The sequence below is a fragment of the Podarcis gaigeae genome (assembly GCF_964106915.1).
Source record: "Podarcis gaigeae genome assembly, chromosome: 1".
In the NCBI taxonomy this organism is placed as follows: Eukaryota; Metazoa; Chordata; class Lepidosauria; order Squamata; family Lacertidae; genus Podarcis; species Podarcis gaigeae.
The window spans coordinates 107,293,893-107,309,421 of NC_139678.1; the positions used below are offsets into that span (position 1 = coordinate 107,293,893).

Here is a 15,529-nt window from a genome sequence, read left to right on the forward strand (position 1 = left end):
CCTCCATCCAAAGACACCTTCACTGACAGTATGTTGATTTCCGTACAGTAACACTTTCCTTACAAGTGCCGCATTTCTGGGTAGGAAATGCATTAAACCCAGGTTTAAATCACTACATGTGACCAATGCATATGTGTTGCAGATGCATATGCATATGCCTGGAAAATGCAAGTGGCTTTGATGTTTGGACAAGCTTCACTTTTTTTTTTAACCCTACAAAGTTTATTATGTGGAGTAAAAGGTCACATGAAATGACCTGAGTAATGCTGTATCCTTAAGAGACCACTGTGTTTCTGCTGACCTTTGTGGAGTTTGCTGTTGTAAACATATGCATCCTGTCTGTATGTGTGATTTCAGCAGGATTTGCTCCTGGATAAATTGTTTTTAGGATACCGTCCATAACCTGCAGTGCAGGGATGGGGAACCTGCGGCCCTCCAGATGTTGTTGGACTCCAACTTCCAACAGTCCCAGCCAGTATGGTCAGATCAGGTGTGATGGGAGAGCTAGAAGTTTGCCATCCCTACTGTAAATAGATCAAAACTGTGCTGTAGTAGTTAAGCATATCAGACTTGGGAAGCTTATTTTGGACTTGATACTGCTCCGATTTGTGCAGGGTCCACACAATGCTCTCATCAAAATGCTGGTATATATCCCCTCCCTCCAACCTATTAAAGAAAAAGCATATCTGATTTTCTGTTGAAAAGGAGAATATGGCCCAGCTTTTCGGTGATGGTATCGTGTGGCACAAAACTTGCATGCATGAGCAACACCCAGCCAGTGCTGGATTTGCGGTATGTATAGGCTAAGTAGGCTGAAGCCTAAGGCCTCTAAATATAGGGGGCCTTGCCAGCCCGCCCTCTCCCCAGTGCTGCAGTCTCCCCTCTCCCCAAATTGCAAACCCATGCAAGGGCAGGGCAACTCAGGCCCAGCAACTATGAGACTAAGGGCTAGCCAGTGGGGCCCAATTTGAAGCAGTGGGGCGCAGCTTGGTTTTTTTCACAGCCAATTCACAGTTCACAGCCAAAGTCTGCAAACTCTTATAGATATAAATAAAATCCATATAGATTGCCCTGGTGCAGGGGCCCCCTTAGGAGCTCAGCCTTTGCACTGTTGTCCGAATAGCCCCTGCTGTGCAGATAATGGAGAAAGCTCATAAACTGTATCCCTTCTGGCATCCTGGCCAACTCTATTATGCTGGTGTAAACCCTGGTGAAGCAGAAGCACAGAATAGCAGGAAATAAAATTTGCTCATACATCAGCGACTGATAAAGACTTGTCAACCAGTTCTTCCAAAGTCTTTCTAAATTATAAAGCTCCAAAATACAGGCCAAAAGAGAGCAGGTCTAGGGAGAGCGAGGCATACAATGGGCACCACCAGTGAAAAGGCCCTGCTCCATGTAACTCCTACTCTGTCATTTGATAGAGTGCCCACTTGTCCTCCTTCTTGACATGGAATGCTCTCTATTGGAGTCTCCAGGTCCAGTACAAAGATCATAAGAAGGAAGAGCAGGGACCTTGAAGTTCCCAACAGGTGGCAAGCAAGCAAGCAAGCTCACAGGTCACCTTTGTCACAGTCAAGATGCCTATGTCCTGGCCAGGCCTGCACCCAATCTTGTTTTTGTACAATCTTGTTTGTCCTCAGTAACCAAAATTATATTATCAACTGTCAGAGCCACCCGTGGTCCCAGCTCACAAGAGACCAAAGTCCAGTCCAAGTTATATACAAAAGGTTTTATTGAAGAACATTGTTGGCATTACATCCAAGCTCCGTGGCTCCGGATCTGTTACTCTTAGATCGTAGAAGTCCCCTCTGAATCCGTCCCGCCTCTGCACCAGTTTAAGAGGCTTGTACTGCTCCACCTTTTCCTCTCCTTCCTTTTCCGCAGGGTCTTCCTGCCCCCCTGTGTTCCCTCCCTCCGGGACTCCCCAGAGGCTGAGTCCTCTGACGCCTGCTCCCCCCTCCTTCACGCTTTGGGACCAGGCTCCTCCCCAGGACTCTCCTCACTTCCGCGCGCCTCCACATTTGAACTTGGCGCGCGTACGTTGCCTCTGACCTTCCTTTCGACAGTTACGCTGCTCTCGGTGCTACTCTCCACCCCTCCCGGCAGGACGTCTTGCTCTGAACTCTTTCCCCCCTTTGTTTCCTGTTCTGCTCTTTCTGACACACTGGTAACTCCACCCCTTTCACTCCGTTCCGACAGAGGAGCCGGTCCCGATCTCCAACTCCCACTGGGGGTTCCCCCTCCGCTCTCCTGCTTCTGACTGCTTCCCCCTCTATCGCCCCTCGGCCTGGCCAGGGGGGCTCCCTTTTGGGAATCCTCCGAATCGCTTGACGGACTCTGAGACAACCTCGGGTCGTTGTCGTCCTCCTCCTCATCACCCTGGGACCCTTCCCCCTCGCTCTCTGTCTCTGAAACCCTGACATCAACATATACAAGCAGAAAAGTTGTTTTCCTTCATTTGCAAGGAAGTGTACAAAACAAAGTAGCACTAATAAAGAAAAGTTCCAGGGTGGCAACAGAAAGCAAACTAAAAATGCTTTTGCAGTTCATCAAAACTACCCAGCAATATCAAGTTATAAGAAAACTGGTGCTATTAACAGTAATCCTTCTAGTTGGTTAATTGGTTCGGCAACTTCCATACACATGACGTGTGATGTTAATTATTTCCCCCAAGAGTTAATGATAACTAATCACAGGCAGCTACAGGAGAGCTATGAGATTCAGGTGAGGGTCAGATACCTTGTTAATCCCAGCAGGTATATAAGAGGACGACCCGGCCTGCCCAGGCCTATTTGCTCTCTCTCAGCCTAAGACACTGCCATGACAATAAAATTGGGTGTGGTGGTGAGAGGGGCCATAGACAAGCGGTGAAGCTTATACTTTTATGCAGAAGATCCCAGGTTCAATCTAATGGAAGAACTGCGAGACATCTCTGGAAAACTGCTGCCAGTTGGTGTTGACAATACTAATGGTCTGACAATTGAAGCACATTGCTTTCCCCCAAGGAATCCTGGGAACTGTAGTTTCCTTTAGGCACCAGGCAAAAACATTCCTCTTTAAGGAAGCCTTTGATTGACAGAAATCCGATGCCCTATTAAAATGTGTTGGGGGCATTATTGGGTTTCTTTTATGGTATGTATTTTGTGTTTTTATATTATTTTATCTTGTGAACTGCCCTGTGACCTGCGGGTATAGGGAAGTATGCAAATTAAATAAATGAATGAATGCAGTGCTTTTTTTCTAAAAAAATGTTTAGGGGTACTCTCATTTTGACTCAAGAAAATCAGCATTTTATTGTTCAAATCAGCAAAAATAAATAAAGTAAATGGACAGAAGTACAAAGATTCACAAAATGTTTAGGGGTATGCATCCCCCCAGAAAAAAGCACTGAGATGAATGAATGAATGATTAAATAAATAAATAAATAAATAAAACCCCTCACAGAGCTTAAGAAACTACAGTTGCCAGGATTATCTGGAGAGAAGAGCCATGTGCGCTGAATGTGCGGATAGATGGATAAAGGCGGGAGTGAGTCTCAAAACAACAGCAACCATGAAACAGGCACGCGCTTGGTATCGTGGCCAATCAGGATCCCGCGCGTACCAACACACGGTCAAACGCGTTTACGTCGTACGCCGTAGGCGGGTTTTTTGGGGGGCACGTAGGAAACAACATTGCTGAGGCCACGAAGCTCCGGGCAACCCGGGAGGCGGGGCGTAGCCGGAGAAGCAGCAGAAGCGGCGAAAGGGAGTCAGCGTAGGCGGGACGTCCCGTCGCCATGGCTCCGAGTTCGGTCGTGCTATTGGTCGCCGCCGTGGAACGGAAGCCGAAGACGGGCGTCGCCCTTTGGCCTCCGGAAGTGTTCGGGGGAAGGCTGTCTGAGAGTGCAAGGCGTGAGGGGGAAGGCCTGGGATGGTGCGCCGGCTTTGAATGAATCGGGCTGATTCATCGCGGCCCGGCTGAGCGGAAGGCGGCGACGAGCGCGGCTGTCGGCGAGACGGAAGGGCTCGAGCGGCCAGGTAGGCCTCAGGCCCGCGCGTGTGAGGGCGGCCTGTGACGCGGGAGTAGCCGGCGTGGTTGCCCTCCGGGCTTCGTTGGGTTCGCGAACCCCCCTGCCAGGATGACCCGATAGCTGAGGGTGATAGGTGAGGGGCGGCGCCATGGGAGTTGTAGGCAAGCCAAGAGGCAAGGGGCGCTGGCTACTTCGTCAAGTTTACTTCGCTTTTTATCTTGATCTCCAGGATCTAAAACAACCAGAGGCGGCTGCGAAAGACGCAGTTCAGAAACAAGGAGCGGTGTGCTTCTCTGACCCATCGGGACTCGGGTTTCTAATTTCGGTGGGGGAGATATACTGTATGTTGTTGTTAATGATTGTTTAAAAACTGAGTCATGAGCCTTTTGCTGGCCTTATGCAGGCCTCCTCGAATACACACACAGACAGACGTTGTTATTATTATTGTTTAAAAGCTGGTTCAGGAGCCTTTGCTGGTCTGATGCAGGCCTCTCCAAATATATACAGTGGTACCTCGGGTTACATACGCTTCAGGTTACAGATTCCGCCAACCCAGAAATAGTACCTCGGGTTAAGAACTTTGCTTCAGGATGAGAACAGAAATCATGTGGTGGCGGCGCAGTGGCAGCAGGAGGCCCCATTAGCTAAAGTGGTGCTTCAGGTTAAGAACAGTTTCAGGTTAAGAATGGACCTCCGGAACGGATTAAGTACGTAACCAGAGGTACCACTGTATGTGTGTGTATAATTAATATTTATTGATTGTGGCCTGCATTAGAAAATATATATTTGGGATGGCCTACACACACACACACATATATACATATGCATATACATATGTATATATGTATACACGCACATGAATACATACACACACACCCCTCCTGCCCACCGTTGGTTTAGCAGCATCATGAGGGTCATGTTTTCCCGAGCCCTGCTTATACAAATCCTCCATCGCTGACTTACTCTGTTTGAAAGTGTAGGGCTTCGTTATACCATCATAATCTCTGACTACCGTCTTTTTCTTTCTTTATCTTGATCTATAAGCTGTTGCCAAGTGAAGGACGGAAGGAAAGGTCATCAAACTTTTGATTTTTCTCTGCCACGGATAGTATTAGGAAAAAAGGGGTTAAAACCTTGAGGTGAGGTGAAAAAGTTCAGTCTGCAATTTTGTACTCAGTTAAACTGTTAACTTAGAGGGCTGTCGGTCTCCCGAGTTCAAAATGCTGCTTTGAACTTTTGGAGTGTTTCCATAATTTCAGGTCCTTTTCAAAAACATGTGCGATGTGTGAAATTGTAGAAACAGGTGAAGTTTTACTGAGGGTGCTGTTAAAAAGCACCTGAACTGAGGATGCAGTCCAGTGATCTCTTGCTGCCTCTGATAAGAACTCTGAACCCAATAACTGCCTGTGGTGGTAGTAGTCCCATGTTTTAAAAGAAAAAACTAGCTATTTTTAACTGCTCCACCACTGTAGCTGTGAAGTTGTGTACCAAAGCTTTTGGTTGCTAGATCTTACTGTCTGTTTTTTATTGACAAGAAAGCATAGTAGTTTATACATTTTGTAAGGGCTTTATAATATGTGTAATCTCTCTTGATTCTCCTGTTTAGATATGTTTGTGTGAGACCCTATGTCTTTTTAATGCAAGTTATTCCTTTACACTAGAGGCCTATACAGTTGTTCACACTTCAAGATGAGCCAGTCATTGCAATAATTTTGTATTGTCCTTATGATATGTTTTATTGTGGTTTCCCATCTGCAGAGTAATAAAATTCATGTAGTAGCTTAGTGATTGTTAGCCAGTGTTACATTCTTTGACTTTACTATAGTATACTATAGTATATTAACTACAACAAACTACTTTTTTGTTTTTGTTTGCATTTTTAATTATAAAATGTTCATGCTTAGCATCTTCTGTGAAAAAATAAGGGACATACAGAAGAAATAAGATGGAAAAAGCAAGACAAAAATTTAACAACAAAATTAGCCCAAACTAGCTAATTGCCTTATGTGCAGCATTGGATCTTGTAATCAACAATTTTGTTTTTACAAGTAACTCAGTTATGCTGCATATTTATCAAGGAGCTAGTCCTTTCATATGATCCAGAATTGATACAGATGAATTCTAATCTGAGTTGGTTTCATGCTGCAGTATTTGGAAATGTCTTGGCAGTTCATGTCAGGAAAAAGCTCAAGATGCCTTTTCTTGTCTAGCAATTGAGTTCAAATCAAGAGAAATCTGAGTACCAGGTGGGAGGCCCCCTGTCTCTTTCTGTTGTACATAATTGATAGCTTTCTCTTGTCATCCCAGAATGTCTGGGTAGAGAATGCTCATATACACATGTGGTAGGTGTTGAAGTTAATTGAAAAATGGGTTTGTGGCTCTTGTCCTATTAAAGAATGTATAACTAGCTATTAATAGTATGTTTGACAAAACCAATAGTAGAATGTTTACATTGTTTTCTTGGCAACGCTTCCCCCAAGCTTAAAATTCTAAGTAGCATTTTTGCATTGGAATAGTTATTAAAACAATACTGCATTATGCATAAATACTTGCAAATACAAATATTTATGATAATTGGAGATCCTGTTGCATTTGTGCAGAACTCCTGGTGTACTTGTTCATTAACTATTATTTTTTGGCACCTCAACAGCATCCATCTGCAAAAAACTTGCCCATATGAAAATGTGAAAAATGCTTTTTCAGCTTTCATGAAATGTTTAACTACTGTAAATGGCTAATAAAGGCTTGCATCCAACATTTTCTTGGGACTGGTGCAGACTTACAATTAACTTGGATTTAGGGATTGATCTGAAAAGCCTGCAAATCTTCCCCTCTACCTTTCACCTTACATCTGGTAAACACCGCTTGGAAATGTTACCATTTTATTCAAGTTATTTATATACCACTTAATCGTTAATAAAATAAAATGGGTTCTGCATTGTGTGACTGTCGCCAACCAAGATTAAAATGAGCTATGGGGTGCTCCTAAACATGCTTTGAGGACAATAATGAAACTAGTTTTTTGAAGTGGATTTAGGAGCTTCCTTAAGGGTTGGCAGCACTTGTATGTAACACTGGATCTGTGTGGAGGGCAGAAGGAGAAAGTTTACTATTCCTTCAATCAGCTCAATTTTCACCTCTGGAGCCTCAATTTTAAAATAGTAATGTGGCAATCTCAAAGTCCATTATATAATTGTTGATATGTTTTAACAATGGCTACTCTGTGTTGCTAAATAGGCAGTTTTAATTTGCTGGGTTGAATCAAATTGGTATTTAGCACCTATAAATGTGATAATAAGAGATAAGGTTACATGATTCAAGTGGACAATAGGAAGAGTTTTCATGGATAATAGAGCAGTTAGCTTGTGCTTGGAGAGTTACTCCTGGATGTATTAGCTAATTCTGGTGTTTTTTTTTATTAGCTTAAAAATATTTTCGCACACAGCTCCTCATTAAACTGATGTGCATATCAAGAAATCTTGAAAAAAAGAGACATTACACATACTTTTGTAAACCAAGAAATCTTTAATAAAAATATGTTTAAAAAAATTAAAAATAAAGCTGAGTATATTGGAACATCATTTGTTGTTCTAAATACAATATGCATCTTTCTCTTAGCATTGCAAAATTACAATTTCAAAGGTAGTTCTTTAATCATAAAACCCCTTCGTACTGAATGCCCACAAAATTGTCACCACCCGTGCTTTAAAAATAAACACTACAGTTGCCCGGGGTTTGAAATTAGCCAAGTGCCAGGTGCATTTTGCGACCAGGGATTAGCAGATTGTGAGCACTTTTAAGAAGCCTTGGTGCTGTGTGTGGCGACTGAGACACAGGAAAATTGCTGCCAGCGACCACTGAGGGTGCAGGAGAAATGCCTCCCCACCCTGCACACAAGTTAGATCGCTGCTGCTTGTGCAGCGAAGTGTCGGTCACCTCACCCGGTTGGCGCTGACAGCTGCTGCCATTGTGCTGCTATTGTGCTGCTTTACCTCTTCCTGCCCCCCAAGTGAGATCACTGGCTGACCTTCCCTTTGCCTCTCCCGTGTGTGTGTGTGTGTGTGTGAAAAATATGCCAGTATTTGTAAATATTAATTAATTCAAATAACATGGTTTTGGCCACACTTGCAGGGGCTGAGCCCCATTTATGTTTGTGTTGTCCAATTAAGGATTGCTTTTTAAAATATGAATAAGAATGTGTCACTGATGTGAACTGTGTATTAGTTTATGTGTTTCAAACAAATAAATAGAAAGTGTAACTGAATTGAAAAAAAATGTGGCTAGACATTCTGGTGTGGGGCCCATAACCTAGGTTTCAGGAGCCATGTGGCAAATGGCTTTTCTGTCCTAGTTTCTGACACTACAGTGGTACCTCTGGTTACGTACTTAATTAGTTCCGGAGGTCCGTTCTTAACCTGAAACTGCTCTTAACCTGAAGCACCATTTTAGCTAATGGGGCCTCCCGCACCACCGCCACACGATTTCTGTTCTCATCCTGAAGCAAAGTTCTTAACCCGAGGTACTATTTCTGGGTTAGCGACGTATGTAACCTGAAGCGTATGTAACCCAAGGTACCACTGTATATTTATGAGCACTGAATACTTAAAGCAGTGCAAATGCTCCTTACTCTAAATAATTGTTGTTCCTTCTGTTTAGGTTGGAATAAAGCTTTACCTACACTAGAATTTGGACAGCCAACTGAGATCAGGAAGAGAGCTGTTTAAAGGAACAGAAAACCGGTGAGTACAAGGTAAACATAGAATAGATCCAGTTATTCCTTTAGATCAGGCATGGCCAAACTTGGCCCTCTAAATGTTTTGGGACTACAGCTCCCATCATCCCTAGCTAACAGGACCAGTGGTCAGGGATGGTGGGAATTGTAGTCCCGAAACATCTGGAGGGCCCAGTTTGGCCATGCCTGCTTTAGATGTTTGGCTGTGTGTTATTTAAATTGTTTAAGAACATAATTCTGTTATCTAGAGCAGCAGTGAGATACTTCTGGCCCACGGGTATAATTAAGCCATTTTAGCGAAGCCATACCCACCTGTCTACACCTAATCTAGGAAAGGTATGGAGTGGGTAAACTTGCATCAGGGCCAAAAGAGGGTTTGCGGTCACCATCAATCACCTGCGCCCACCACTTTGCAAGTATCAATATCAATATTTCAGAGAACATTTGTCTTCATTAGAAAGCTAGTTCCATGCTGCACCTATGGTTTATGAGACTTTGAAAACCAGGGGTCTTTTATTGCTAGTTCTTTTCTCACTAAGACTTTTGAACAAAATTATTAAATCTTAGAAACTTTTCTCGTCATAAAAGTTTAGTTAAATGAGTTAAATGTTGGATGTAATATTGAAGTTTGTTGGCTTGCTCCAAAGCTTCCATCGTGGAGCTTTTGTGTCAGTATAGTCAATCTGGAGCTACAGTGGTGGTGGTGGAGAGCTTCATTCATGTGCAGATGGTGATGTTTAGAGCTGCCCTGATACTGAAGTTTTTGAAAGGCCACATTTGCATATGTGGGAGCTTTATCTACATGTTGGAGCTCACATGTGCATAAAGAACCCCTTGACTGTAATTATCTACTCATTCAGAAATTAATAGGAACTAGACTGAAAAGTAGCTTAACACTTTGGGCAAATTGCATATTACATTCTTACCAACTATATAGACACCTGAATAAGAGAAAAAGAGACGTAGCAATCAGTAGATGAAGTATTGAAGGATCCCTTTCTCTTAAATCCCATCACAGTCTTAGGTCAGATCTAGAGATGTTCTTAGTGCAGCCTCCCTTTCTCCCCCACCCCACCCCACCCCACCCCACCCCACCCCACCCCATGCTGTTAGCTAGGCCTGCTTGAAGTTATATGCCAAGGTAGGGAACTAGATTGGAGCAAGACCGTCCACCTGTCAAACTTGAAAGAAGTTGCTGTACTCCTCAGTCAGCTGATTATTAGTTAGAGCAAACCTCCTTTGAATGTGTGCTCCTAGTGCACCTTCTAAGAGGCTCCCTTTAACTTGTCACCAGCTGATTGTCAGTTAGAGGGAGCCCCTTTGACACCTTTCTTTCCAAATCTCTAACCTCAGCTCACTGAAGCACTAACATTCATCAATTTAAGTGCTGGACAAAGCAATTTGCAAAATCTCTTATTCAAGCGGCTGTTCAGCAGACATCATATATGATGTCAGGTGTAGGGCAGGTGGGTGTGGGTTGACTTGAGCTGTCTCGCGGACCAAATAGGGAAGCCTAGTGGGCCAAATTAGGCCTGCACGCCAGAGGTTACCAACCCCTGTTGCGTGCCTTCTGCCCTGGAAGCCTTTACCACTCATCTTAGGAATGTGGACTCTGTTGATAGTGGTGAGAGAGAAACGTTCTGGCTCTAGAGCCTGTTGAGCCTTGGCTCAGGAAGTTTAGCTATTCTGAGCACTTTAATGCATGTTTGCTTGTGTTTTAAGATACTCAAGATTTCAGAACCTGGTAATGACATGTTGTACCTGGAGGTGTGTTAGGACTAGATAAATATAAGAAATAGTAGAATGCTGATGGTTTAATCTCTTTCCGCGTTTAACAAGATTGGAAATGTACAGAACTATAGCCCTTAGTATTTTAACTAAAGGCATTTAATGTTTACAGCATTCTTTTGGTGTAATGAGTTCATTAAGAAAAGCTTTTGATGCTAATTCAGAAATCTATAATTTGTTCAGCGTCTTTCACATGTAGTTTTGATGCTAACTGACAAGCTGCAAGTTAATTAGCACAGAACTTACTAATGAGGATGTTAAAAAATTTCACTTTTGAATTATTTTTATATTGATGCGTTCTGGACAAATTGAAGGGAATTCTATTATACTGGGGATGAGTTTTGTTTACTTTGCTATGCAGATGCTTTTTCAGGTAAGTGGGGTGAGGAGAGTGTCAGTGATTTTTGCAAATGCTATATATATAAAAAAACAAGAAATGCTTGTCTTTTTCAAATCCAGGGATAACCCAAAACCAATGCAGTTAAAGTAAGGTTGTTAATTAGCATGGAAGACAGCTTCTTGAATTAATATGTGGTGTTAATTAACAGGAAGTCTGATGTTGTGTTGTAATTACTACCAATATTTTTGACATACTGAGTGACTGAAGGTGAATTATATGGAGAACAATTTAGTAAACAGATCAGAATCTAGGTATGCTTTCTTTTTGTTTCTTTTCTTTAGAAAACATGGATAGACTTCTACGTCTTGGAGGAGGTATGCCTGGTCTGGGACAGGTTAGTATACAGTATGTTAATTACTTAAAAAAAAGTTTTAATTACAGTTCCTAAAGTCTTACTTTTAATCATCAAAACAAAAAGCCCAATATGATCAAACTTCCACAGACAGTTGAAATACGGTAAGTGCAAAGAAGGTGCAATGTTGCATGATTTTGAGTGAACATTGCTGTATATGAATTATTGAAGGGTGTGTATGTTTCTTGCAGCAAAAGCAGCAACAGTGTGTCAACATGAAAGCATGTTTATTGTGGCTTGAACTTTCTTACACAAAAGCCTGCTTTGTCTGATACATCAGTGTAAATTATTGCACTGTCTTAACTTTCCAAACATAATTTGTCTGTGTTCAATGTGTGAATTTGTAGGATATTTTTGTTAGTCATGTGGGATCATATGTTCAGAGATGATGAATTGGCAAAATCTGATCCAGCAGGCAGTGGAAAACACAAACAAGTTGCAAATAAAACCTTCCTGGCTTAGTGATGATAGTTCAGTTTTCATTCATATGATGCAATGTAAACGTGAACAGACCTAGTTTACACAGACCTCATGGTTATCACCATAGCCATAGTACAAATTAAAAACATTGAAAACTAACTGCTGTGTGTAAGGAAATAGATCTGTAATACTGCAACTTCATGCTTGTTTTTGGATATAGGAAGATGATTATTTTAAAGAACAGCTCCTCCAAGAAAGCCTCCAACACCTTCCACCCAATGTAATCTTTATTCTCTTTCACAACAAAATGCCATACCTTAAAATGTCCTGAGGTGTTTTTTGGCAATGATTTCCATGTTTGTTTCTTTCACTGCTGCCTACTGGCACATTGATGACCTAGTCTGTAGCAGTTTATTTTCAAGCCTATCTTAATTTAAAGTAAGCTTGAAAGTCCATCACTTTAGAATTCCCAACAGATGTGCATTTAGGCATAATCTATAATAATTTCTCCTTGGAGAGAAACGGAGAAGGTTAGAGGCTTTGTAATTATTGTAATGGTCCTTCTCTCATCAAATCGGGGAAAAGAACACGTTTAAACTTAATTCCTGTGGCTCAGTTTATTATAAAATTGCACTTCCATTTTTAGTTCTGTTTTGTAATGCAATTTCATGATGAAAAAGGCAAATAAGCAAAACTGTTGTTAGCATTAGTTCTCCATTAGAGGGAGAGATAATGATAGCAGAATACCTCTGTTTGCAAAACTATGCATGATATTTTCATGTGATGCTTGAGAGTGGGGTGTCTTGGCTTGAGGTCAGTCTGAACTCTCCAGGTAGGCATGTAAATGGAGAGGAGTGATAAATGAGAATGCATTCAAGGTAGGAAAATAACTGTGGTATAGGACCTCCACAGGTTTAAAAGCCCTTCTAACCACTGTGGCCCTTTGACTTGCGGAAGGGCTTTGAAACCTGTGGAGGTCCTCACTAACAAAAGCGTAAAGGTAAAGTTACCCCTGACCATTAGGTCCAGTCGCAGATGACTCTGGGGTTGCGCGCTCATCTCGCATTGGGAATATTATTTCTGTTAATTGCATTGTAAGTGTGTAGCAGATATAAAAAGGGCAAGTTCATTAGGAAATGAATGGAAAATAAAATTGCTGATACCATAATGGTGTTGTACAAATCTATGGTGAGACCACATTTTGAATGCTGTCTACAGTTCTGGTTACATCAGCTCACAAAGGACATTGTGGAGTTGGTGAAAGGTTACAACATTTGGTACTGTTCAGTTTTGAGAAAAGTTGGAATAAGAGGTAACATGATTGACGTTTATAAGATTATGAATGGCATGGATAAAGCTGATATAGAAAAGTTATTCTCTTTGGACAGCTGTTCTGTTCCATATGATTCCTCAATTCTCTGGAGCATTTTTTTTTTGGGGTGGGGTGTTCACATTGAAATGGGAGCTGTGTTCGGTGTCTGATGTTGGCTATCAATACTATAGCAATGATTCTTCTGACAAGTTGAGAGACAAATGTTGCAATTAGTGATTACTTCATAAAACTGAGAGCAGTGGTTCCCAACTGGTGGTGCATGGACCCCAGGCAGTCCATGTAACCCACACAGGCGGTCCGTGGCACCATTCACACAACAAAAACTACCTTAGAGATATCAAAATTTCCAAAGGTAGGGACTCCATGCCTTGGCTATTGAAAAACTGAGTCCGCCATAGATAGCTAATTGGGAATCAGTGGCTTAGAGCAGAACTTTCCAAACTCTTGATGTCAGTGGCACTTTTTAGGCATGCATCATTTAGCGACACAGTAATTCAGTTTTACTAGTAAACAAGGTTTAACCCCTTTCCAAACCTGGGAGGAGTGAGGTGAGTGTTCGCGCAACACATCTACATACTGCAACAGACACACTAATGCAGTGCTTTTCAACCAGTGTACTGTGGCACCCTGGGGTGCCTTGAATGATGGTCGGGGTGCTGCAGGCAACACTGGCCTCTGTCACTCTTCCATCCCACCTCTGATGCCCTCTTGCCTCTCTGCCTCCTAAAAGCTTGCCCAGCTATTTGTTGCAGCAGCCCTGGCTACAAGCTTTTGGGGCTGGCCAGGGGCTGCTTCCCAGGCCTCTGTGAGGAAATGTAAGGAGGCACCTCTCTTTGGGGCGGGGGGAGCCCAGACCAGTTGCGACTGTTAAGAGGACTCCCAAGGAGAGGGGAGAAGAGGGGAGCTGAGGAACACTCCACAGGGGTGTGTTCAAAAAGGCCTGAAGGGCTGCTGGCTCTGCAGGCAAGGGGTGGCATAACTGGGCTCCACGCGGGTGCCGCAGAACAAGCTGTGGACTCAAACATTGAAAACCTCTGCACTAAAGTGTTGCAACGCACAGTTTGGAAAGCTTGGCTTAGAGGATTGGATGTAAGTAGAGATAAACCTTGGACTTGCATACTCTCCTCAAATCATAGCTTCTTTTCAAACTAAGATCACCAACAACTGGTCTTTGGGTAGTAGTCTGAATGTGGCCATTATCTGTCTCCTTAGGGAAAGAAGGGCCTTTTCACCTCTGAAAGCAGGAGGGGGGACAACCTTTTTCAGGCAAGGGCCTCATTCTCTTTTGGCAAATGCTCCAGTGATCACACACCAGGGGAGGGTGGGGCCAGAAGCAACAGTGGATGGGGCAATTACTGTAAATTTTACATTAAGGCCCTAAGCTAGTTTCTGCACTCATCCTCGGTCCAGGGAAGCAACAAACACCAGAGTTCAATAGCACAGTCCAGCCAGGCAAAAGCACGAAGCTGCAAAATAGAGCGTGTAGGTAATGTGGCTGAGGGGAGTCGGGAGGCTTGGAGAGCCACATTCCATCCCCAGTCCTGATATTGCCTATTTTTACTTTAAAGTAATTCAGACTGCCTCTGATGAACCTATTAAGGAGATACCTTGAGTGTATAGGGGAGGTACAATAGAATAAATAAGCGTTGGAGCAGATCTCCCCTTAAATAGCTTCTTCCTTTGAAAGTGTAATAAATGCAACATTTTCTGCCTTGGATATTTTTCTTTTAACAGTCGCATGCAGAAGATCATCATCATTTTGTTTGGCCAGGCCTTTGGCAGGGAATTGGTGCATTTAGGCGCTGTCATTGTTATAATGGTCATTTTAATTATTGGGTGTTTACTTATCAGTTTCATAAAATTTATATACTGCTTGATTGTAAAAACCAAAAAACCTCATGCAGTATCACTGGATCTTACATTAGCTGCTCTGAGCACTATTTGGTAGGAAGAGTAGGATATAAATTTAATGAATAAAATTTTCCCTGCTTTACAAAAGGTGGAATTGTGGCTGAGAACCTGGGCCTGGCTCATAGCCATTCTTTCCAGTGAGCAGTATGGGGACTGCTCAAATAAGACTGATGGCTTTTATAATGAAAGATTTGTGTTGTCAACAGCCATGTTTGCTCATGTCTTTTGTGTACAGGGCAGATAAGGAGGGATTTCCCCACTGGGTTGCAGCAGGAGTGGGCATGATTTAGGCTTGGCCAGCCTACTTTGTTTTTTTCTAGAACCCCAAGATCTACTAACAGGAGCCATGCACAATAGACGCACAATGAGGATTTAAAAAATGATTCTGCTTCTGAGTGCATTCAGAGCCTAGTAATGTGTTTTCAGTACCTGTAGTGAATTGAGCTGAATTCCTGTCACACCAAAATGCACCCCTGATCTGCTTTCTTAATATCAGCAACCTAATTTAGATGGAAAAAGACTTTTTTGTTTTGTTTTTGCTGCTGTTCCAACAATTTGGAGCCAGAGCCCCTTGCTGT

General features: G+C 42.6%; 1 protein-coding gene across 6 annotated transcripts in view; it reads left to right on the forward strand.

Moving 5' to 3' along the window:
- Nucleotides 1-3,646: 3,646 nt before the first annotated feature.
- PSMD14 (proteasome 26S subunit, non-ATPase 14) overlaps nucleotides 3,647-15,529 on the forward strand; it is a 59,561-nt gene continuing 47,678 nt past the window's right edge. The window contains exons 1-4 of one of the 6 annotated variants that reach the window (XM_083714121.1): nucleotides 3,706-4,022; nucleotides 4,245-4,356; nucleotides 8,672-8,754; nucleotides 11,216-11,269. In XM_083714121.1, the coding sequence (XP_083570247.1) occupies nucleotides 11,222-11,269 (48 nt within the window). In that variant the 5' untranslated portion in view covers nucleotides 3,706-4,022; nucleotides 4,245-4,356; nucleotides 8,672-8,754; nucleotides 11,216-11,221. Of the gene's footprint in view, nucleotides 4,023-4,244; nucleotides 4,357-8,671; nucleotides 11,270-15,529 lie in introns of all 6 variants that reach the window. The other 5 variants (XM_083714120.1, XM_083714123.1, XM_083714122.1 and 2 more) reach the window with 5 other exon arrangements.